Here is a 24,915-nt window from a genome sequence, read left to right as displayed (position 1 = left end):
TTACTGTGTCAATAAATGAATTTAATTATTTTAAAAAAAAGGTTTTGATTAAATCAACAGATTTTTTTTATTTTCAGTTATTATTTGTCTATAATTACTTTGATTGTACTGTTTTCAAGGAAATCTATCCTTGGTGGTCCCAAATAACACACTAAACTAACACTTTTAAAAAGGTATTGCTTAAAAAATTGAAAATACATCATAGAAGTTTTACTCCCTTTTGGGCTCTTTTGGTATAAAAAATGATAAATGAATAAATGTTATGCATGTTGATCATTGAGTTCTCCCTTCTTGATTCAGAAATAATGTTTTATCATTTTTGATGTTATGATCTAGTTTAGTGTATTCAGGCATGTGAGCACAGCCCTGCCAGGTTTACAGGGTGCAAATGAGGAGGAATTTCTTTGCTTTCGTTAACTGCACGTAATGGAAATTTTAGACAGTACAGTAAGTCCTGTAGCTGCCCAATTACAAGTCACTTAATCGTAGGCTGCTGGGCCACAGCGTTACATAAATGAGAATGAATGTCAAGAGCTCATCTTGTCAAAGTGCTTTGTAAAAACATGAATGTCTAAAAGTACGTACTTATTATAACACACTCAACAACAGTCTTAATAAGGTCACCGGGACCACTGAGAAATTCAGACAACTTGATCATACACTTACTTTTACATACTTACTCACAGCTTCAACACAAAGTCATAAAATAGACTGTAGAACTGTACAAACATGTTACTATTGATATACTGAAAATACAGTGGATTTTCTAAATATTTACAAGCACAGGGCCTGTCACTCCAGGCCTCTCAGCTCTAACAGTGTACAAGAAACTCATGGCAGTCGCTTTACATTAAGTGTCTTTTTCCAATTGTGCTTAAGAGCTCTGTGCTCCAGTCAGGTGAGCTGGTCCTGAGTCTGAAGAGCAGTTAAAAAAAACAAAAAAACAAACAAACAGCAGCAGTGACCGTGGTTGAAGGAAAAACATAATGTGACAGAAGAGGAGATGAAGTTCACAGACTGGGCTCTCCAAAAGTCCTCCTGCACTCCATGACCCCTGCTCCAGGGGGGCGGTCACAGTTGTGTGTCAGTTTAACCAGGTTGGGGGTGAGGCGATCATATGCCAACTTGTACTCCCGGTCAAATGCATCTGCAATGAGATAATGGTTGGTTAAAAATGTGGACTTGATGTATCCTTATCAGAAAACTTAGGTGACATGAATTGTATTTAATCCATTTGCTTCTGTATAAGTGTCTTTAGCAACGCTAGCAGCTCTTTAAGGCTGTACTAAACATCTTTACATGCTAACATTTGCTACTTAGAGCTAAACAGAAAGTACAGTTTAGGCTGATGGGAATGTCATTAGTTTTTAGGTGTTTAGTCATAAAATAAAGTATTGGGACAAATTAAAATTTTGACCTGCTACTGTAGATGGAAAGGTAAGGGATCAATTATTGCAATTCATCTTGAGGGCAAGATGAATGTCTCTACTGAATGTTGTGCCAATCTATCTTGTGGATATTTAGATAGGACACGTGAAAACGTTGACCTGCTGGTGGTGCTAGAGGAAAAGTCAGAACATCACCAAAGTCTTTAGGATACATTCTCAGGCAACCAGGAATGACTGTCCAAGATTTCATGATGATCAATCCAATAGCTGTTGAGATATTTCAGTCTGGACCAAAGTTGTGGACTGATTAGACCAACATTGCTGTCCACAGAGCTGCTAGCACGGCTAAAAACAGGATATCATGCTTTTGTACTCACTGATATTAATGTTGTTCTTGCCCAAAGACACCAAAGTGAGGAACAATAAATCTCTGTACAGGCTCCTTTTTGGGAGAAAAAAAAGAGCGATGATTAGACTTTCTATTCATAACATCTTCTCCACATTACTTTAGACAAAAATCTTTATTTCCTCACCTCTGTCTTTTGAAACCCAGCTCTGGCCCAAGGAGCTGGATGATCTGGCTCATGGGCTGATAGACATCACTCTTCTTAATGCTTCTCACGAAACCCTGCAGAAGCTCCACCGTGAAGAGCTGGCCTTCCTCACACAGCCCAGAGCGAACTAGGGAGTTAGCACCTGCAAAGAAAAGAGAGATAAAAGTCACCTCGATCAAAGGCTAATTCATTTCCATCACTGAGAATCAACTCTGAAAGTATAGCACTGATAAGGGCAGCATCACTAATAGGAGTCCTGAACTGAATTATGCATGATTTCCTAGTTACTTCATATGCATTATCTAATTTACATGTACATATTTAGCCTTGATCAAACTTGCCAGTGTTACCAGCCGGAACATTTTTTCTGAAAGTAATTTCACCCTTGAAAACGTAATCTGCAACAGTCTATTAAAGTAAACTCTATAATAACTTACAATGTGTGTTCCACAGGACATAACAGGGTTGAACTTTGTCTTGGTGTAACTTTAGGTTGTCCCACATAATCCTCACAAGCACCTGCTTACTGTCCTCGGATGAAAGAAGAGTCTGCAGGGACAAAAAAGTATGGAAGATCACTACATTATTCTGTATTGTATGTATTTTATCATCTTTCATTAGACTTGAATGGCATACGTTTATTTTGTTAGAAAAATGGGGCAATTACGGTGAAAATATATGTGTATATGTGTCACCACAAGGGGTCAGCAGAGTCAGGACTGTGAAAATTGTACACATAGGAGCTTTAAATTGTGTTGATAAAGTTATGGCTTCATGATTTATGGGTCAGTTACACACAGACACTGGCATGTTTACCTGGTCTCCATAGCTACAGTGCTGGGAGGCCAGGATAAGAGCCGGCAGGTTACTTGGTAGCTCCAGCCTCCTGAAGTACCACACCAGGTTCCAGAAGACGATGGGGTGCTGGTCGACAACACTCGGGGAGGAGATGGCCTGGTCACCCTCGTTCACCAGCAGGCTCTCCAGCTCTTTCCACAGAACCAGAGGGCTCAGGTATGGCACCGTCACCGGAGCAGAGGCTGACGTTGGTGCAGACATCGTAGCAGGCCCGGCACTACCGCTGCCCTCCTGCTTCTGCGGGGGAGCTGCAGATGACTGAGCTGCACAGTCTGCCCCAGACATTTTGGCCTCAGGACTGAGTGACGCAGACATGTCCTCCTCTGTAACAGGATTACTTTCCTTGGAAGACCTGAGGGGAGACACAGAGTAGATCTGTTTAAAGAGGCCACAGGGATAAAAGCTGTGTCTGAGTGTGCGTGAAAAAGTAGAATGCCAGACAGCTGACAAGACACTATAAAAATAGACAACCAGGAAACCTGGTTGTGTTTCTACATAGAGTATATCAATGACATTAATCCTCATATTACTACTGAGTTCGGTGTATAATAGTGGAAATGGTGAATCATTTATTTAGTGGGTTTGTACACTGTATGAAAGTACAGAATAAATTATGTGGTCATCTGTGTAAAGGGAGGATTTACCTGCTCTGTGGTCTCAGGTCTTTGATTTCCACATTGAGGAAAGGCAGGAAAGCTGTGCCACAGAAAGGACAAGTGCTGTTGAGGTTGGAGTCGTTAGCTGTCCAGCCGGCCATGATCTCTTCGTCATACACCAGACAGTCACACGTCTTACAAAGTGAACAGCTGGACATCAGTACCTGCAACACAAGGCATTAGGAAGAAATCAGAGAACGTGCAACTCAGTCTGAGTCAGTCTGATGATGAGCATCTGATCAGGGATTTTTATTTGTAAGTAACTCACCTCGATGGTGTAATTGGGAGTGGGTTGGAAGCGGCTGGTGTCGGGGGAAGAATCTGGAGTGTGAGGAGTTTTAGAAGGAAGTGCCAAACCACCTGGATATGATGGAGGATTATACAGTTATACACACAGAGCAAAGCCAACACTTAAAACAATCAAAGTGGGAAATCTATGTATTATAGTCATAGGTAAAATAACCAGGATTGGGTCAACAGCTTTACTAATGATGATGAGAACTGAGCAGAACAGCTACCTGTTCTTCATATTCTGTTTTCAGTGGACATTTTTGCGTTTAAGCGAGTGTGTGTTTCACATTCGTATGTCTGAGGGTGTGCACGTGAGTATGCATGCACGTGTGCATGTTCACGTGTTTATGTTTAGCATAGGGCCTGTGGCTAAGTGCAGCCTACACACTGAATCAGCCCCCATGCCTACTGGCCTAGTTTCCCACAGAACAACACCTGACTCTCTCCATTACTGAGTCCTGCTCTAAATTTTGTCAAGAAGTGTTTTGCTGGGAACTAATACAATGCTACAGTTAATCAAGCATGGCTGTTAGCCATTATATTTTTATAGCTGAGAATTTTTTTTTCTTTAAATAAACTGTTCATCTAAGGCAAACATTTCAAGATTTCACATATCAGTGAAAACCAAAACTAGCAGCTTTATTCCAACAATATCGGTTATGCCGACTAATTAAAGGATGTGCAACAAACCAGAGAAGGAGTTGTGTCTGAACACTCTGTTGGGGGTGCTGGGGCTGCCCAGGTTGGTATGGCCGACAATAGGGCTCCTCCTGAGCCGAGACACACTGCCGTGCTGGGGGGAGGTAAAGCCATCTGGGTCCAAACAGGAGTCATTATCAAGAAGCGAGGAGCAGTCTGCGTCTCCTGAGGTCAGTGAGGATACACTAATCTGGTCACAGTTTGAATCCTGCAGGAGAGGAGAAAAAAACATTACTGTCACATTATAAAAATTGATTGTAAAGCCAATCTGGTCTTATGAGAATTTATGTTGGGAATATTCGTTTGTGAACAAGGTTGCGCTATCAACCTGTGTCAACGAAGTCTGAGAAGACAGACGGGAGTAGAGGCGGCTGGCCTTCTCAGCCACTCCCTTCCCTGCTGATATAACACTGCTCTTAAAGATGTCCAGAGTCGGTGTGAACAGAGAGTCCATGGAGAACGATGAGGTGGAGGGAGTCGGTGATGAGGGTGACACCAAGGAGGAAGGCCTCTCCCTGTCTTTGTTACAAACACCCAGAGGAAGAGACGGTGATGGCCTCAGCCGCTCCCTGGGTTTGACAGGCAGTGGGAAGTGTGTGTTGGAGCGGAGCAGGGTGGAGGGTCGGGGGGAGGTGTGAGGAGATGATGCAGAGTGAAACAAGGGGCTTGAGGGGTTCTGCAAGTCCATACTGGGTGTGCGGCTGCTCAGAGGGCTGTTAGTGTTGTTCATGTACATCTCAATCTCCTCAGCAAGCTCGCGGCGGGCGGTGGGTGTGCTGCTGTTGTCCTGGTCGCACTCTTGCACTGTTGCTGTAGCCATCAGCGACAGAGGATCAAATCCCATCTCAATACCTGTCCTCTTCACAGTCCCGGCACTGCAGCTCACGCTCCTCTCCACCAGGGGTTTCTGTTTACTCTTATCAGCCTCCGTCTCCTCTTCCTCCACCCCGTGCAGTCTGTCAGCAGCTAGGTGGTGCTGCTTCGTTGTGGTGAGGTGAGGGACGTGGAGCCTCAGAGACCCCTGTCCACCAGACAAGTCCAGAGACTTTGGTCGCTCTGATTTTGGCAGAGGTCCACACAGAGCAATGTCACTAGATGGATTGGAAACGAGCCTGCCACCATTGCCTGTGACAAAAACACATGTTGCCAAAAGTTTAGATACAGAAAGAATGAAAATCTGAAATAATTTTATGACATGACAATCTTCTCTATGAGTAAATCTCACCTGCACTGGCATCTGTTGATTTGCAGCCTCTAGTAGAAGGAGAGATGCTGCTGATTGGAATCTCAGTCTCGGGTGCTGTAAATTTAAATGACACCATATTGTTAAAGATAAGTGACATCGTTATATCCATGCAACATTTTGCATTTATTATATTTATCAAAAGTTTTTGGTCATGCAACATAACGCCATGACAACATAAAGCCACTGCAGAGGAATGAAAAAGAGGAAAACTATCCAACAATTTCTGTAACTTTCCGATACCAACTCTCCGACATTCACACCTGCTTAGGGCAGTGATTGACCAGCTGTGAGAAAGTTGGCAGGATTTTAACTTGTGCCCTCTCTTTTCATTCTTTAAACAACCATTTTTGTCACTTTTCATGTGTACACTCTCTCACTTATTGCGTTTCAACCTTTTCTATGATGGCAAGCTTTTCACCCTGACTCTTAGTGTGGCTGTTCAGAACAGATATAAATACTTTTGCCTACTGATGTGGTTGGATGACACCTCACACAGACTCTTTTCTATCATAACCTGGCATTTTTCCTAATAATTGCATCAGATACAGCACATTGTTATTTGCAACAAAAATTCAAGACAAACAATCACCTGGTTACATAAAACACTCACTCAGGAACAGAGTCCGTTTTTCAAAAACATCCAAATATAACAGAAAATGGACGGGTAGAGAATATGTTACACCCACACTGGGATACGATACCCCCAGCTTTTGAAGAGAGGGCATTCATTTTGCTGCCAGTAAATGGTGATTAACTTTTGCTGAAATGGTCACTAAGTGTCAAAGATTAGAGGTGGCAGCTAATCCATAACTCACTGGACTGTCTCGGTCCTTTGTCTTCCACCAGCGGCGTGCTGTCACTCTCTCTACCGCACATCCTCTCCTCCTCTTTGGACAAGGAATCATAGCCTTGGTCTGACTGTCCACCTGAGACAGATAAAAAGATAAAAAGTTTTAAACTTCTGAAAACCAGAAACTTATTTTTTATACACCACCCCCCCAATTACTTCTGTCTGAAAGAGCTGAGTAAATCCAACTATTTAGTCTCCATGGATTCTTTATAAGAGATAAGTGATCTGATCTCAGTGATAAGTGATCAGCAGAGCGTGCTGACGTTCCCTACAGCTTACAGCAAATTACGCTCCCAGAATAGAAAAGCAGGAGCAGCAGGGGTGGAATTTAGTCTTTGAAAACTTCATGATATTCACAAGATCAAACTGCTGAAAAAAGTACAAACCGTCTCTACTGTGATTTATATTTTCACATAATTTCTGGTTTATTCAGCTGAGGAATAAGAAAGATGAGAAACAGGTAGTGTTGAGTATTTGCCAAATTCAAATACATGGTCTAGTTAGTATAAGAGCAAGAGAAGATATGTTGCCTGTATTTGCTGCCAAAGTCTAGTTTATATTTTCACAAAAATACAGATAATACACACACACACACTGCTATCTCATTCTTAGTTCTTCTTGTATTCAACCAGAAATGATCTTCCTCACCTGAGAATGTTGTCACATAGAATAAAAGACAATCAAATCAAATCAAATCAAGTATTTTACAGAGAGAAGCTGACACATGAGGGAAGATGGGAGAGGAACAAGGAGGAAAAAAACGAAAAAAAACGTGCTGTAGTTTCCTACCTGTACTAAATCCATCATCACTGGAGTCCATTTTAGTGAAGTCAGTGTCGATGGAGGTGCGCTCGGCAGAGTCATTAGCGCTGTCCAAACTGCCATGACTGACTGTGTCAAGATCACTGCCGTCTGAAGGGAGATAATGGAAAAGAGAGGTGATGAGAGGTTAAAACAGATGACAAGAGCCCAGCTGGTATAGGAGAAGTGTATAAACACTCTGAATAGTGCTGTAATTGTTATCATCCACTGAAAAGATGCAGGAATGCTTTGGATGTCACGTAACTGTCATCATGATTGAACATCGCTCAACATAAAAGGATGCCAGAGTGCCAAAACAAACCCGAACTTTCACTTCTCTGTCTTATTTTTAACTCAAAGGAGAGCCAAGTGAAGGCTTAACGACTCACATTTGATTGCAACTCATTTCATTCATTGTGAATTCACAGATGAATGAGCACACAACAACAACGATATATAATATAAAGTGTACAGCTTCATGTTTTCATTAGAGCCCCACACACAACATATCATCTTGTAATGAGAGTCTGACTGGGCTGTTGTGGGAATTAGGCACTGACATAAAGAGCAACCTGTGTGTTGTGACTGCTGGGGAGGAAAACCTCTTCATTCTATTTAATTAGTGGCATTGAAAAAATGCATGTTGGGAACAATAAGTGCCGCAACGGGGCTGGAGCTTGGATACATCTTGTTATGAGACCAGGAAAGAAGCCTAACACTGCTCCCACATGATCAACCTCATTTACATTAGGAATTACAGAAAGTAATAAAAAAAAGTGCACTGCGCTATCAGTGAATCATTTACTGAATTTGTCTGTAATTGAATCATAATTACTGCTGAACTTAATGCAATCTCAAATGACTTTAGGCCTGATTAATCTTGGGTAACAACTTCAGCTGTGTGTTTTATTATCTGTATCCAGTCAGTGTGGGAGTTCATGATATAGCAGTTAGTTTTATGGTATTGGGCAATAATTGCTTAAAAATACGGTATGGCTAACAAATTGCGGCAATTTGATAAGTGAATTATTCATTTGATAGTAATAAGTGTGTGTTTTCATTTCTTATGGCTGTGTCTCTCATATATTAGCAGCCAACTTTAAATGAATGAGGTTCATATCTAACTTTTTTCTGCATTTATAAGCACATTTCACACTTCTAATATTTACAAAAATTGGTTTTCACTGTGCCTATAGGGAAGCTTTCAACAATTTACTTTCTGGAGATTACAGTGTATTACAGCGTGTTCCTGGAGCTGTTTCACCACCATCCACTGCTTTTTGTCAGTTGGTGAGTCAACAGCAGATGTTCTTGAAAGTATTGCAAAGAAACGAAAATTATCAGTGTGGGTTTCTGCCAAAATTGTCATGAAAATGAGTGATTATCAAATAAATCGACATTATCAGTAAAACTGTAATATCATGCATCACTGATTCAGAATGATTATTATTCTTACCTGAGAGCTGAGGATCTCTGTGTGGCGTTTGTTGTTTCCTCCCTGCTTGCTTGAACTGGACCACACCCAGGACCACGTTCCTCAGCTTTCCCCACAAAAAGTAGCCTCCTCTGGTAGTGGAGGGCCAGGTGCTCTCCAACACCGCCTGGAGCAGGAACATGAATATGAGCTCATAAATTCAGATTTAAATCAAACATTTCAAGTTATATTTAAATTAGCTCGTTTGCTGTTCATGTGTGTACATACAGTTAATATCAATAGCACGCACCTTGTTGTAGTACCCATAGGTGATTGCATTTGGTTGAACTCCAGCCTTCTTCATCTCAAACAGCACCCTGACAGCCAGGACTGGCTGACTGTACTGTCCACACAGCTGCAGCAACACACGGTAACACACCTTGGACAGAAAAACGCAAGTATTTCAATGTTAAGAATGTACACTATACTTATTTCAGCAAACTCTACACTACTCCCTATGTAGACAGTTGTGTGGTTTTCTTATATTTGGCCGTTTCCTACCTCATCTGGAGCCTGAAGCTTCTTGTCTTGCATCTTCCTCAGCACATCGTAAGCCATGCGCAGAGCCCGCACCTTCGAGTGGCAGGTGCTGACAAAACCGGGTAGACAGATGAACCATAGGCCATAGCAGTGGCGCAGCAGACACTTAGACCACATCTGAGGCATTGATGAATAGGTTTTGGCCATCCTTTGAGCCGATTTGATCTCCTGAGACAAAAAAAGACCACATACTGAGATGATTTATCTTCCTTTAGAAACTAGATTTGCATTTTGCATTCATTCATACTCTTATCCATCATTATGCAGCAATAAAACAAGATTACATTTTCAAAATGCAGAAATAACAAAAGAAACAAATATAATCAAATTTGACAATACATTTAACACCATATTTACATAAAAAATCACCATTCACCTTTACGACAGTGTAAAAAGTACTGGTATTTAGTATTTACTTCCAGAAAATCACACTACAGTGTGTATAGCTGACCTGTTTAGAGCGTCTAAAGATGGCTGTAGGGCTGGCTGGGCTGCTGTGGCGTGAAGCCAAGCCGGCTGATGGAGGATTTGGTCCCTCCAGCGGTTCCAGAAGCTCAGTATTCAGTACAGGGAACCCAGAGTAGCTGCAGAAAAACATAGACTCTGTCAGACACCATGACATAGCCAGAAATAGACATTGATCATACTTTATTCCACATAAACACTGGCAAGGCAATTGGCACGCACAATAATTTGGCTCTGACACCCAGGAAACTTGAGCACCGACATAAAATCCAAAATGCAATGGTGATCCAGCTGAAAATAATCACAGAGCCCTACAAAAATAGAGGCAATTTATGCTAAGTCTCTCCTTCAGGTGCTGAATTGTGTGCATCCAGTGCTGGTGAGAAGTGCTCTTAAAGTGCGTGCAAGACAGAATAAAAGAAAGAAACAATCTGTCTGGTATGTATTGTTTAGTTATACCTATAGCACAGAGGATGTTCTTCTCCTTGTGGGAGTGGAGGCAGTTCTGGAGGGTTTATATAGACTGTGTGCTCGCTGCGGTGGGATTCATCCAGTTCGATCAGTCTGGTGTCCTCTGGCCGTTCACTGTCCATCTGGTGTGCAAGAGAAACACATATTCATGATTGTTCTACCCTCTCTTCCTCATCTTTCCTCTAAGCTACGTTACATTACGTTAAAACACAAATCCATAAGCGCTAATGCTGCCTGCAGGATCATGGACATCTGAAATGAGCCCTCAGATCAGATCAGATATGAGGGTCAGAGAGGACAAACAGATGTCAGTAATGAGTTCATCTAACTCAGGAGTGTGTCCTGTGTCCCCATTCCATTTATCTAAAGGGCATTGCCAAGGCAGGGGCTTGATCCTATGAATCCCTCAAGACTACATTAATTCAGGCTGCAGTGACCTGGACAAAATGAATGCCATGCTGCTCTGGGGACATGAAACCATTACTGTACCGTTTTGGCAGCAATGCTTGAAACTAAACTGCCACAAGTCCTTCAGCTCAGAACTGACTGACTGATCTGCTGTGTAGAGAAATGTGTACAAAGCCTCACTGCCTGCCTGCCTGCCTGCCTGAGAACAACAGCAGCAACACTCCTTTGTATTGCACGGCAAGGTAAAGCCTACGTGTTCTTTTTTAGGAGAAAATCACCACTGAATAGCTGTCTGGGAGATCATAAAAACCCTGCTATGCTGATGTGCAGTCACTTGGCTTATCTGAATCGATTAGAAGCTTATCTCGGACATGAACTTCACAAAAACATTAATATTATGGCAGGGGCTGAATAGCTCCCCAGTGCCGCTGTGTTACAGGGTTTGTTCCACTCAGTCGAGTGGATGATTCCGTCAACTGGCTCTCAGTGACCTGTTTGCCCTCGCTTCGATTCTGCTCTGTGTTTCTCCGCTTGTTGCCCTTCCTCTTACACCCAAGAAGTCTTTCTCAATCACGCACTTGTTGTCAACCTCAGCAGCAGTGACGCTGAATGAATCAATGCTTCCACTTCTCAATAATAACCACAATGACCATTCATACAGGAGCTGTGACTGCTCATGCAGGATGCAAGCGTGACTTCCTGATTGCACAAGTTTGCAAGAACAGAGACTTTTTTTTGGACGGGAGGAGGATGTTTTGTCTTTTTTTGGGTGTGTTACAAAATATGTGTGGGCAGGTTGTGTTCATAAAAGCTGTCAAGTCCCCAAATACTGACAATGAACAAGATTATGGCTGTAACTAACAATTATCTAATCTGTCAATTATTTTCTTGATTAATCACTGAATCATTAATATATTACATGTCAGAAATTAGTGGAAAAATGTCTATCTGTATTTCAAGTTTTGGACCAACACTCCAAAACCAAAAAATATTAATTGTTCTATCCAGTGAGACAAAGAAAAGCAGCAAATCCTCACAATTTAGAAGCTGAAACTGGTGAACTTTCAGCATTTTAGATAGAAAAAAATGACAGAAGCAACTAATCAGTTAACAAAATAAAGAGTATTATTGCCTCTGCTTTTGTCTTCCTTTTGTCATTATCTGTATTATATTTCGGAGAGTCTTTGGGAGTCCGAACAGTACAAATGATTTATCTCACTGTCTCAGCATCACCTCAGAGCCTCTAACAGTTCTGCATAGCCTCTCTGCGTGGTTCATTCTAATGGCACTTGGTTCAATAATGCAGATCGCTGACATGCACGGACAGCTAATGCACATCCCTGCATTTGTGACCTTTTGCACTACTCAGTTTCACTTATTCTGAATAAGTACACACACAAGACACTCAGAGCAGAGTCACACTCAACGGAAGAGGTTTTGGTTAGAACCGGTTTAAACTATGTTTAAACTGCAACAAAAGTGCTCCATCAGGCTCTGGTAGCTTACCTTGCCTCCAGTGGTGAATAGCTACAAGACAGAGGCCATGATGATGAACAAAGCAGCAGTAAGAGAAAAGACAAAGCAGAAAATCAGAGAAGAAGATAACAATAAAAAAGACCAAAAAGGACAAAAGAACAAAGGGGGGGATTAGAGATGAGAAAAGCTTGGAGCTGATTCAGTGGTTCAGGGGAGATGTTGGAGTGTTAATTACTCTTTGTTTACTTCTATTACTTCATGTTATTTACTTATTAGCTCCGCCAACAGCTTCAATTAAACCAAGACCTCAATAAGACATCTTAACTAAGAGGGCAGCATGTGATTAATCATTCCTCTGAATGCCTCAGCTTTATTCAGAGAACATCAGTAAATGGGTGGAGGCCAGACTAAATATTATTATTGGAAAATTTGTTCGTACATGGACATAGAGATTTCTTCAAATGAATTGTCTCTGACACAGAAAATCCTGATAAATATTAGTTGCAAACCTCACCTTGTCAACACACTCATCAAAGAAAGCCAGGCTAGCATCTTTATCACTGACAAAGGAGCACTCCTCTATGAAACGGCTGAACATTTGGGTCTTGGTCATAAGGGAGTAAAACCTCTGATGGGAACGGTCTCTGCTCTTGAGGAAGCCTATGAAACAAAACACACACAAGCGTATTATGTAATGGCACTTATGACAAGTGGGCATTAATATCAGTGTCATGATTATAAAACCGGACCTTCACTTGTCAAGCTGCGGAACGTTTACGGGGTCAAGATGCAGACTTGAACAACATTTAGAGAAAATTAATACTGTGGTATGAAACAAGTTGTTCTCTGCTGCTCTGCTTGCGTAAGAGCACACAGATGTGCAGGGATATTGTGCTATTAATCATGGTGGTTTCTCCGACTTGTCATCCAAGCCTAATTTCCACTGAGGCTTAAGCTAAATCACCAAAGTCATTACAGTGGTGATTTAGGACAAACTTTGATGTAGCAGCACTCAGACCTTAACCCCCAAACCTTCTACTAAATCACATGAACAACACTACCTTGTCAGTGCTTTTTGTGACATACAGTACAACATATTACAAGCTGAGATTGACACGAACCTTGGAGGTCAAAAAGCGAGCTGACGTCAGTGGTCTTTTCAGAGGGGGCTTGGGTGATGGGCTGCAGGTAGGAGCGGTAGCCTCGTAGGATGGCTGCCATGAAGCGTAGGAAGGCCTCCTGGATCTCCAGCTCCAGAGTGTGGAGGCTCTTCCCACCGTTGAGCTCGCTGTCGGTGACCGTATGTTCTATTTGCACATCTTCACGGTTGAACTGACCACCTGAGAGCAGAAAACAGAATCACTTATGAAAAACCAGATAACTGTCACACTGATTGAGTTCCATCTCTGAATATTCATTGGTGGGCAAGAAGAGAAACATATTGCATAGAAAGGTTGAAAACTGGTTGCAGCTTTGCATTTCAACCTGCACATAGCTCCAAGCTTAATACACTGACTAAGCAAATGGAGCTTTTGCAAAAGTTCAGTCAGGAAGATTTTTGCATGCTCAGGTCTGTAGTTTTATTTCTCTTAATAAAGATTAGCATATTCACCATCTCAGCTGAGGCTGATTGGAATGCTAGTAGTTTTACAGGTATTTCAGTCATAAACAAAAGTATTGCACAAATTGAAATTTTGAACAGATGATGGAGCTGAAATGGAGTGTGACACAGAAGAATATGGAGTGTGCACAATCAAGGGACTTCTTTCTAGGTTGGGCTTAATTTTGAATTCAATGTTCAACCTTCACAGTGACTGAATTCTATGGTAGAAGAGGAAGATATTTGTGTTTTCTCTTTAGACAGACCACAATAGACCACAAAATGCAACCACGTGACACGCTGAAATTTGATTAGGGGACAAAAATTATTCTCGGTGATGGGAGCATGAATGTAGAAAGTAGAAGTAGAAGTAAGATGAGCAGGAGTGGCTACTGTACCGAGTAAATTACACTTCACACAGTATCTTCTGGGATGCACTAAACATCTTTAAGTTGGTTTTATATAATAGTATAAGCATCCAAAGAGTTTTCCTGTAAAATTGACTATAAAGGCTGACTCAACACACTCAAGTATCCAACCTAAATTATTCATGAAACCACATATAAAATGACACAGCATCCGACTGGACTCACCCTCAGTAAGCTGCTGATGGAGCTTATTCAGGGTATTTAGAAGATGTTTGCAGGCTCTCCTGGGCAAGATTTTCCATGTTAAAGCCTTCTTGTCGTCTTTACTGCAAGCACACCATATGGTTTTCATTACACAGGAGGACAGTTAAGAAACATTGCAAAAAGATATAAAGAGGCAGACAGATTCACTGACGTGAGCGCTGCCAATTTAATCTCTCCACAAAATAGCTTTTGAATTAATGTGGGAGATCAGCGGCACCCAAATGTGCTTTACAGTACAGTCAAAAATATTTCACATTCCGGCTCCTATCATTATATAAGAGAGGCTCTCACTGACAGGTACCGATAACCTTGGGACGAACTTTCATCATAAGGATCTGTAAAAGCCTAAACCACCAGAAGATGATTGTGGGCTAGGTGTGAAGTTGAAGGTATCCATCTGTCACAGAACAGTTGCAGTCAGAGGTCACTTACTGGAAGATGGTGTTGGTGTCCAGATCCACACAGCTGATGTCAGCCGGGGGCACATAAAGGTCAAAGTATCTGGAGTCTACACCCACAATGAAAGGGCACGGCGCACTGAGCACACCGGCCAGGGCCAGTGGGCACAGGGGGATGTAGGGGCATGGCCAGTGGAAGGGGAAGATCATCTGAAAGGGGGAAGACACTTCTTAATTTCTCCAATTTTGTTTTATTTTTATATGCATACTTGAAGAACGTTTTTTCAGGAGTAACAACCATACTACCCTAGAGAGTCTTATTTGATTGATGCTGCTGCTCTACCCATTAATCTCATTTGCTTAAAGACCACCTTCTTTAGTGTTATTTTAAAGAAAACTGGAAAGGAAAGGACAAAAAAAAGACTTACAGACACAAGGGCCTCTGTAACACTGGTGAGTACAGCTGGACGCAGGGAGTGAACCAGGATCTTGTGCTCTGTGACAGCCAGCACTAGCAGAGTGGCTGCATTTTTCGGGCCCAGATTCAGCAGTAATGTGGAGAGGCTTCCACCACTTCAGCACAAAAACACAAACACAATGATAGAAATTGTTACAGATCAAGACAGTAGCAAATATAGCAGGTTGTCATGTTGTAATTCTGCATTTTACTGATGTTCCCCTACCTGAGAGGCAGTGGAGAGGACACAGGTTGGCTCAGTATCAGGCTGTCATGTGGAGACAGCTGTGAAAAACACACAGAGGAGAGTGTTAGAGCATCAGTGGGTGGAAGAATTATCTTGTGACTACAGTCAATGTATGGAGAGACATTCATGTCAAATCAAATAAAGCAAGCGTGCAGAGCTGAAGTCATTAATTCACTCATCAAATGTCATCGTTTAAGCTCACCTGCACTAGGATGCGTGGTCTCTGAGTCGAGGGGAATGGCACATTTTGCATGAAGTGAGAGATGTGCCTGTGAATAAAAGAAATATCAGTAACTTGTCTGCAAGACTAAGAATAAAAACATCTCTGAACAAAGTTGTCTGACAGACTTAATAATGTATAAAAATAATGAATATGTAAAACATTGCTAACTTTTCAATAGGCAGGGCATGTGGTCCAGAAATGGAGTATCGGTAGAGGAAAGTGAGAAAGCTCCTGAAGGACTGAAAGAATGGCCAGTGGGAGAGGAGACAGATGCTCTTGTTGCTGTAAACACTCCTGCTCCCATCAGGTCCGAGATCAGAGCTCGGCAGGCCAAGCTGTGAGCGCTGACGCTCAGACAAGTTCTCCTCTGAGTAAGGCTCATAGAACTGGATGGCTGCTCCGTACACCTGCACACACAGGGATCACAGTATGAGTGTGATGATCAGCACAAAGACAGATATACAACACATACACAAGCATGGATACACACACAAAGACCTTTTAATATCCTGAGGCACGTTTTAAAGACACAAACCACAGTACTCAGAAATACTTTGAAAATTATATTCAGGTAAGATGTTGTGGCACCTCCACTCGAGAATCTTCATCATAATAAATCAGCTAAATCATGCTCAGTCCTTTGAAGTTCATTCTCCCAAATAAATAAACAGATCATTCCAGGCATGAAGTGCCAGGAGACAAGCCTGCAGTCTAGAGGTTGCGGGGAATAAGTAGTGAGCACTGAGGCATTCTGCATTTAAAACTTGTGCACCAGCCCAAGTGGTGCATGAGCTTAGCTATCCATTATTCAAAAGATGAGCCACAAAAAATCTTTTATGCTGCATTGCTTTCAAAGGCTAACAGCCTTTTAGTATTCTGAACACAGCCTTTAGACCTTTTTTGATTCCAGTCAGAGTTTAGAAGTTGATTAAGGAGGTCTGATATTCTTAGAAATACTACTGCAGTTCATCAACAAACTAATCCACAAGGGATACCATGGCGCAGAACGAGAATGAGAGGGAGATAAAAAGGGCGAGTCCAGCTGAAATGAGGCAATTAAGGGAGACTTTGTGTATTACAAGGCAGAAATCTGATGCCAACTTTGGGGGTTGTGCTTAATTAATGATGATGTAAATTAAACTTAGCAGAAACACACTTGCTAGGCAGAGGGGGTTTCCTTGGCACAAAAAGATAAGTTGAACACACAAGTGCAATTTTAAAAAAGAGCTAAAAGGGGCAGGAGCATATTTTTTAGGAACACTTATAAGTAGGTGGTGCTACCTTTTCTCCAGAGGCCCCTGTCAGTACAAATGTCGAAAACACAGGCAGGGAGTGTTTGGTGTGTGCCGGCCAGCACTCGATCGTTGCCCCCATGGGCAGGCAGAACATAGGCACTGACTCAGGCAGTGGGAAGGACTCATAGTCCTCTTCAGGGTACCTACACAGCAGACCTTTGCACAAATACATAAAACACAGTCAATAATAATCTTTATAACTCCACTCCATGTTCATTTACAGGCAGGAATATGATAATAAAGCTGACATTTCCAAACTCATGTAGATATTTAAGTATTCTTAAATAAGTTTAGCTCATAAAACACATTCTGCGCAGAACTTTACCTGCTTTGCATGCGATTGTGTTTGCTTTAGCCAGAGACTTCTTATAACAAAGGTAGACTGATGATCCCCACTGAAATATGAGAAAAGACATCACAGATCAATGAAAAGCTGAATTATTTGTGCAGACACGCTGGAGATATTACAACATTCTCAGAGCTCTGTCCCACCATGCTGCTGTTGAGGTTCTTGTCCACCTTGCAGAAGGTGTGAGGGGGCGTCTCCCCCTTACCGGGGATGATGATGCAGACATCAGTGACAGCCAGTGAAGTGTGGGGCTGGCTCTTTGGAGCACGTCGGTACGTGATGTAGATGCGTTGGGAGGATGAGCTGCTGATGTTGGCAGGGCGACCTGAGGGCGTGGTCTGGACGATGTGACATCCAGGCTTCAGCTTCTCTTTCCACTCATATAAAACCCTGAAATATAAGGCAGTGACTTTTTATATGATGCCTTTATAAACTAGCCATTCTTGAAAAATATTACTGAAGAGCTTCGATGATATATTTATTGCAGATATGTCAGACTAGAGGATGTGTTTAAGAGCAGATTAGAGTGACCCAAGTAGAGAAGTGATTAGTGGTGCCGGCTGAGTAAAGGGTCAGTGAATAAGGATTACTGCTTACCCAAGATCTGTCAGTGGAGGCTTATCTCTGCCTCGCTTGATGCACAAGAAGATCTGCGGGCCCCTGAGGCTGGCTCCATTGAGCTCTGCAGAGAGGCCTGAGGGGGTGCTTTCTACACAGGTGAAACCCGGGGGTACCTCCTCACCAAGGGAACGGATCACCACGGCTACATCGGTGATGGGGGCTTGGGGTTTCACAGACTTGGGACCGGCGTCGTCAAAATGGAGCTCCTCCTCCAAGGGCTTGGACGAGTCGGTGAGGCCGGCGATGACAAAGTAGTCGGCTACACGAGGCCCTTTATCCTCCATCATTTCCCATTCCCACACTGTGGGCTGGAAAGTAAAAAGTAAGGGTGGTGAGGGGGGCATTTTAATCATATTGTTGGATGTAGTCTAGCTTCAAAATAAGAAGAAAAATGGCCTTTGCATCAGGAAACCTGCCTGAGCATACAAGGTTGGCTAGATCACCTTTAAAAATCACTCACTAGGCACACTGTATTAATTGTCTTGCTTCTCCAGTCGTTGCATTAAACATGGGAGTAGAGATACCATGCAGCATGTAAAACAGACATTACTTACATTACAGATACATACGATACTGAGGAAATAAGAAATAATGAGAGCATCTGGAAACAGTTAGCATGCATTCCTGTCTGTAAAAACACCATATTTCACCAAGAAATATGGGAGGGCTTAAGACCAGTGACCTTGTTATATGCCATGACCGATTATGTAAAATAAAACACATGCCTTTGTTGAAGAAAAAAGGGAAAAAAGTATGTGTGCAAAGGAAAAGTACCATAACTATAACTGAGGAAAGAAGAGGGGGTGCACTGCGGTGCAGCAAAAAGCTTTTTTTCAGAGCTTTTAGCGAGGTAATAATCAGACACCGTGTATTCTGCACTCTACATTGTTGTGAAAAAGAAAGGAATAGAGAGAGCGCCTGTGAGTCAGCTTGTTATAGCTTTATCACAAAGCGAGCCCTGGAAACCCTGGAAGCCCTCTCAACGCTAGGCCAGCCTCTCAGCTCTGGGCCAGCTCATTGTACTTCAGCTGAAGAGCCTGTTTTATCTCTCTCTGCAGTTCCTTCACACTCACTATGGTAAACTGATAAACAGCTGCCTATGATTTCCCCCACTGGGTTATGAGGGAGTTAGCATAAAGTTATCCCCTCCTCTGTGCTGGATGTGTCACTGCTAGGAACCATGGCACACAAGAAGCTGTGACCATATCTCACCCACTTAGGACTTTAGCTTCCACCGGCTTTAAAGCTAATGGATCTATATGCTGTTCCCCCATGAGGCCGAGTGATGGGACAGAAAGCTAAGCACTGCTTACAGGTTTAGGGCATGAAACTGACCACTAACATGAGAACATAGAAAAATGAAGATTATCTACATGCAGTACCACAGTCATGCTGAGGGATGAGAAGGATTCAGTCATCTGTAACTGCTCTGTCAGACATCAAACAACACCTACATTTAGTTACTTTGCCATTTCTTAGCCTGCTAGAAACCAACAAGAATACAAAACAGTCAAATATACCTCTTGTATATTCTCAGTTTGTCTGCTCTGTACATCCCTGACATTGATTCTTTTAAATCGTGACTCATCATCACAAGGTTGCTCATTCACTTGTACGTGTTTTAGCTCACATTAAAGAGTTCTGTTTAATATTCCCCCTCTGTATATGGCTGTGTTTTGATGTGCACCACTTGTTCTCTACCATGTCGAGCCTTGGTGCTATACCCAGTGACTCAGCAAGCAAAGTACAAAGCGAAAAGTTGTTAGCCTTTTCCCTCTTTTTGTACGGGAGTCCTTCAATATGTTACAATAGCACTGAGGAATTTGTACTTATGTATTATTCTTTTGCATTTCGTTCATTCAGCTTTCAAAATCGATTCAAAAAGTGTTATAAGCTGTACAATCTATTCCACTTTTCTGTCATATAACAAGTGACACTGAAGCTTTGTTATTGAGCAGACTAATAGAAAAATGGTAAATTTTCTACAGTGATTTATCCATAAAAGATGAAAAAAATTTCATTCTTTTATTAGATAAATTAGAATATCAGATGACTTTCTGTTAGCAGAGAGTGACAGCAAACATAAGGAGATAGCCAAGGACGACATGTGACAAAGGTCCTGAGCAGTAATTGAACCAGGGCTGCAACCACATAACACATCTCACACTCACCAGAATGCCCCAGATACACCGTATGTTGGTCAAGTATCATTTAAGGCAATACACTAATCAGATAGACTGCCAGAAGGTTAACGAACCTTCCATCGTTACTGCCAAACCAGGCTGTGATAACGTAATCTGTGTTTACAGTCCATTTTATTTAGAGACCAAAAACCAAAGTGAGCCAAAAGCCAAAGTTTTCTGTTCATTAGATCCAACTTTTCTTCACTGTGACATAACACCAACCCATGAAATACCTGCTCTTAACAAGTATTGCATCAATGCAGCTAAATATACAGCTGATAACGTGGCAGATGTGTCGTGTAATACTTGGAAGGTTCGGGATTAAATATAGATGTAATCTCCAGTTCCAACTACCACGACATCCACTGCGTCTATTCCTCCCCCTCAACAGGAAGCAGAGGCCTAAAATTATATCTAATCCTCTCCATAGCAACAACATTCAAACTGAACATCAAACTGAACATTTCTCTCTCTGATGCTGAAATGAAACGGGGAACATTGTCCTGGTTAAATACGAGTCGACTAATGGGCTGTGTCATCAAATGTACTCTGTTCAGAAAATCCCTGTGAGTCCCTGTGCGTGAGAGTAAAATGTTTTAAATGAAAATATTACCCTGTATATAAAAATGAGCAGCTGTTTCTCTTTGTCTTATTTGCTTTGTTATTAACTATAAAACAATTTATTTTTCTGTTATTTGCCATTTTGTTGTATTGACCTGGAACCTTTTACACACTTAACTCACCTCTCAGTGAACAAGCCTTGCCACAGTTTTCCCTTTTTTTTCCCTAACAATAGTCTGAGTCTGCTGCACAAGTGTATAATGTTATCAAACTTGTGTCTTGTGCTCTGTTTTTTTTTCATTTGTACTTTATTGCATCACTTTGATTGTTCAGTACATCAATCTAGGAGGACGTGTCTTCTAAAATCCTTTGAGATCTGCTTTAGTGACAAAAAGACTATAAACAAATCTTGACATGATATTTTCGTTTCCATGTCATTTGTTAACTATCTTCTTCCCATTTCACCGAAATTTGGCAAACCCCATTTAAGCTTCAAGACTGGAAGTGAGTGACTCACGGTCTCCTCAGAAACTGCAATCTTTTAATTCACCCATTTTCTTCATAATGCAGCACAAATAAGGACACGGCGGATTTCCTCTTTTTCTCAGTGAACAAGCCAACTTCCCTATTCACATCCACTATTGCTTTTTCTGCGTCACCTCCAACCGTCAGCTTCAGAGAGATGACAAATTGTTGGTGATTTGTTAACCACTCGTACCATAATGTTCCCAACATTTTAATTTTACTCCCAAAGAGCAATAAACCTAGTCCCCCCCCACATTGTCTGAGTACATCACACATCATATTTTGAATTCTCTTGCCCCAGTGCTTTATTTCCAAGATGATTTTTATAGTCATAAAATTACATGTAAACCCTTTCATTTGTAGTTCAACCTGACATATTTGGCATTTTGACTAGAATCTAAAGTAAACTTCTTCGGAGTGCTCATCCACTCAACAGCCGTCTGTAAAGATGGAAATGCTGAAGGTTTGTGAGGTGAAACAAACCTACAAATAATGAAAATGTTTTGTTTAAAGATTGAACAGCTGACAAAAATATTTTGAAGTGCGGGATTCTATTGGAAGTCACAACAGAATCTTTTTTTGACGAATTTGTCTTTTGAATGCACTTTGATATGTCAGACAAGGAACATGTTTTTCCATTTTTCCCACAGCAGACATGCAGAATTTTTACACTGCATCTTTAAAATTAACTGACACTTTCACTTCACTGTATACATTTTTTTGTATTGTGAAATAAAAAGGCCTTTTGACTTTTGCTTTCAGCATCACAGTGTTGTTGTAATTATGGCCCAAGAGACAGAGGCAGTGGCTGCTGGACAGTCGGTCCCAGGCTGTGCAGGGATTAGAGGGCTGTGTTAACAGCAGGGGGGCAGGGAGGATGGGCAGTCTGATCTAGAAGGGAACACCACAACATTTCACTCAGCATCTGTTCCCTCTTAACCATGGAGACAACCCTCACCCTCATCAGCCATTTGCATTCCTTACGTTTGACAGGGGGGACCCTGGCTGCTTGATGAGGAAACCACACACGCCCAAGATAAATAGAGCAGAAAGAAAAAGAGGAAAAAAATACTCTAAGGTGGTGCTCCAAATAGAAAAACACTGAAAGGATCCTGCATGATAAAGCTTGCATTCCGTGCATTGGTGATATATGGATTAACAAGCAAGGAGGTGAACAGAAACTCTGAAAAACACAACTGACCACAGCCACCACAATAATACAAGGGAGGGGGGGTTTCTCATATGCCCACAACTGAAGAAGCCATCTTATGGAGCATCTACACGGGATGCAATGAAATAAGCCTCCATATGACTTCATTGTAACCAATGGGCGCAGTGTAAATATAGTGGATCACACACAGGCTACGATGCTCACTATAAAGCATTAAATTATACTTGTAATGCATATAGCAAGACGGTAAGAATATAACCTATTTACCATGCCGTTAAACTAGCATACGGTATATCTAATTATCCAAATTAAGATATACAACATAATAATAATCAAGCTAAAAGCCAGCATCACAAATGAGAACCCCGCCTCGCAATATAAAAAATAAATATGAGGAACACCTTAATAACATGGACTCAATGTGGGAGCGTCGTTTGTTTTTATTTACAGTGAAAGAAGAATCTACTCACATCACGACGATTGGAAGATGATCTGTCGATTATAACCTTACGTCGAAATAAAACCCAGATTTCTGTTGATAAGAATGAATAATTCCTCGTCGTTTGCTCCGTCTGTTTTTTTCTCTCTGTGTCTATATTTTTATTACAGAAAAATAATTATATGACAGTGGGTTGGACGCATCCGATCAGACTGTGTATTCCCGAGCAGCGCTTTATCCAGACCTGCGCGAGTCACGTGACTGATTACAACCCTCACTAACGTCACTGATGACGCCGCTGGCAGCTCTGACAGATGAACAAAGGTGTGAAGAAACGTTGGGTCTGAATTTACAAGTTTACACTGGACTAAAACTTCCTGTAAATACTAAACAGAGCATAAATAAAGAAAACACGTTTAAATAAGACGTAATTCTTCTTCTTCTTCTTCTTCTTCTTCTTCTTCTTCTTCTTCTTCTTCTTCTTCTTCTTCTTCTTCTTATTGTTATTATTATTATTATTACAGAAGCAGTTGTGGTAGGCCTAATAGCAGGAGGCTGCAATTAAAAATCTTTCATTTTAGGGCTGGAGGAGCCAGAGGTCATGACCCCTAAACATTGTGACCAGACACCAAGAACATGGTCTCATTTATTTATTATGACTATTATTCGCATTTTTAGATTTTATTTAATTAGTTGACTGTCTGTTACATTTTCTTTTAATTCTATGCACCAACATTAATATGTAAATGCTGTTTTAAAGCCTTCTCCACACTACCAGGAATAAAATTCCTTTCCCTTTTTTTGTTTGCCTGAAAGTAGCACAATTTACATATTATTGAATATCCCAATTAGTGTTATAATTTTAATCGTAGAATGCAAACACCCCCTGATTGCTTAAAGTAAATTTTCAGAAAGAAAAGTAAAATTGTTTATGATAAATAATCATTTAATATGATAGTAACTTCCATGCTTTTGCAAAATTAGCAACATATTGTTATATTTTCCCTGCAAAAACAATTACAGTATGGGGTTTTTGTAACTAGACATTTTGATTGAAACATGTTATTTTGGGCTGTAGTTAATTATATGAAAATAATTTCTTTAAGTTTCACTTTCAGGATAACCATGTATGTTTCTCTACAAGTTAGATGTGATCACTGCATACCGACACAACACATACATCACAAGTTCAAATAATGATAATAGTTCTCTCACAAAAAAACAGAGTTGTTGAATCATCAAAATGCTATTGAAATATCATAAACGTGGACTAACAAAAGTCAGAAGACGTGAAGACTTAGTGGCTATACTGTCAGCTTTTTTATTTTGTTAAAATAAACAGTAGTTATATAAACTAGATGTCACTGCAGAACAAACAACTGTATTTGTTTTACTCAGATTTGGTGCTGCAGGGATTAAATCTTTCTCACAGCAGTGCTACAGTTGATATACATGTACAGAATAGCTCATGGTACAAAAGAATAAACTGGTGCAGAAAACTGGCAGAACCCGAGGGCCGAGATAGCCTGGTTTATTGTTGTTTTGCCCTCTACTGCCCTTGTGTGGTCATTACAAAGACATACAGTTTTGTGGAAAGTAACAAATGACCATATTTGATACCGGAAGAATTGCAGACAATTTAGATGTAGTAGATTTTTCAGACGCTTTAATGTGTCATCTTATACGTTATAATGACATCATATCATGACAATCAATATCCATATAATCACCCTGCTCCAATGTCAGACAGAGTTTTATAAAAAAGAAAATAAAATGTTGGCAACTGAGAGATTACTTTGGATGAAAAATAAAATGTCAGACAAGGAAAATAGAATAAATGTATGTTTGACCCCCTGCACGGTTACCTCTGGTTGGATAAAAAATGAAAAATATGAATCCAAGAGATTACCAGGAGAGTCTGAATGACAGCTTGACGACTACAAATTGATTGCATCCTCAGCAGCTCTGGGTTTTCATTTGTCTCTGTGAAATGAACCACACAGATTCTCACTAGGAATCTATCATCTATCTTTCTTT

General features: G+C 41.1%; 1 protein-coding gene across 2 annotated transcripts; it reads right to left on the bottom strand.

The window, feature by feature from the left end:
• Window positions 1–7: 7 nt before the first annotated feature.
• On the bottom strand, window positions 8–23,112 carry dennd4a (DENN/MADD domain containing 4A). Of its 2 annotated transcripts, XM_042412942.1 has the most exons (31): window positions 22,910–23,112; window positions 17,976–18,307; window positions 17,522–17,768; window positions 17,355–17,424; window positions 17,016–17,185; window positions 15,903–16,141; window positions 15,714–15,780; window positions 15,491–15,549; window positions 15,236–15,380; window positions 14,842–15,017; window positions 14,371–14,471; window positions 13,299–13,517; window positions 12,692–12,837; window positions 12,208–12,228; window positions 10,282–10,415; window positions 9,809–9,941; window positions 9,319–9,525; window positions 9,068–9,196; window positions 8,800–8,944; window positions 7,332–7,454; window positions 6,508–6,618; window positions 5,672–5,746; window positions 4,775–5,571; window positions 4,438–4,654; window positions 3,725–3,816; window positions 3,445–3,620; window positions 2,759–3,152; window positions 2,380–2,491; window positions 1,922–2,084; window positions 1,766–1,830; window positions 8–1,147 (listed from the first exon to the last, which is right to left on the bottom strand). In XM_042412942.1, exons 2-31 carry the CDS (start codon window positions 18,284–18,286, stop codon window positions 1,011–1,013), a joined length of 5,181 nt encoding a protein of 1,726 aa, XP_042268876.1. In that variant the 5' UTR covers window positions 18,287–18,307; window positions 22,910–23,112; the 3' UTR covers window positions 8–1,010. The 2 variants fall into 2 exon arrangements, with proteins under 2 accessions (XP_042268876.1, XP_042268877.1); XM_042412943.1 differs by lacking the exon at window positions 12,208–12,228.
• Between the last annotated feature and the right edge of the window lie 1,803 nt (window positions 23,113–24,915).

The sequence above is a fragment of the Thunnus maccoyii genome, chromosome 5 (assembly GCF_910596095.1).
Source record: "Thunnus maccoyii chromosome 5, fThuMac1.1, whole genome shotgun sequence".
Lineage (NCBI taxonomy): Eukaryota > Metazoa > Chordata > Actinopteri > Scombriformes > Scombridae > Thunnus > Thunnus maccoyii.
This window is presented reverse-complemented; position numbering and strand designations above follow the sequence as displayed.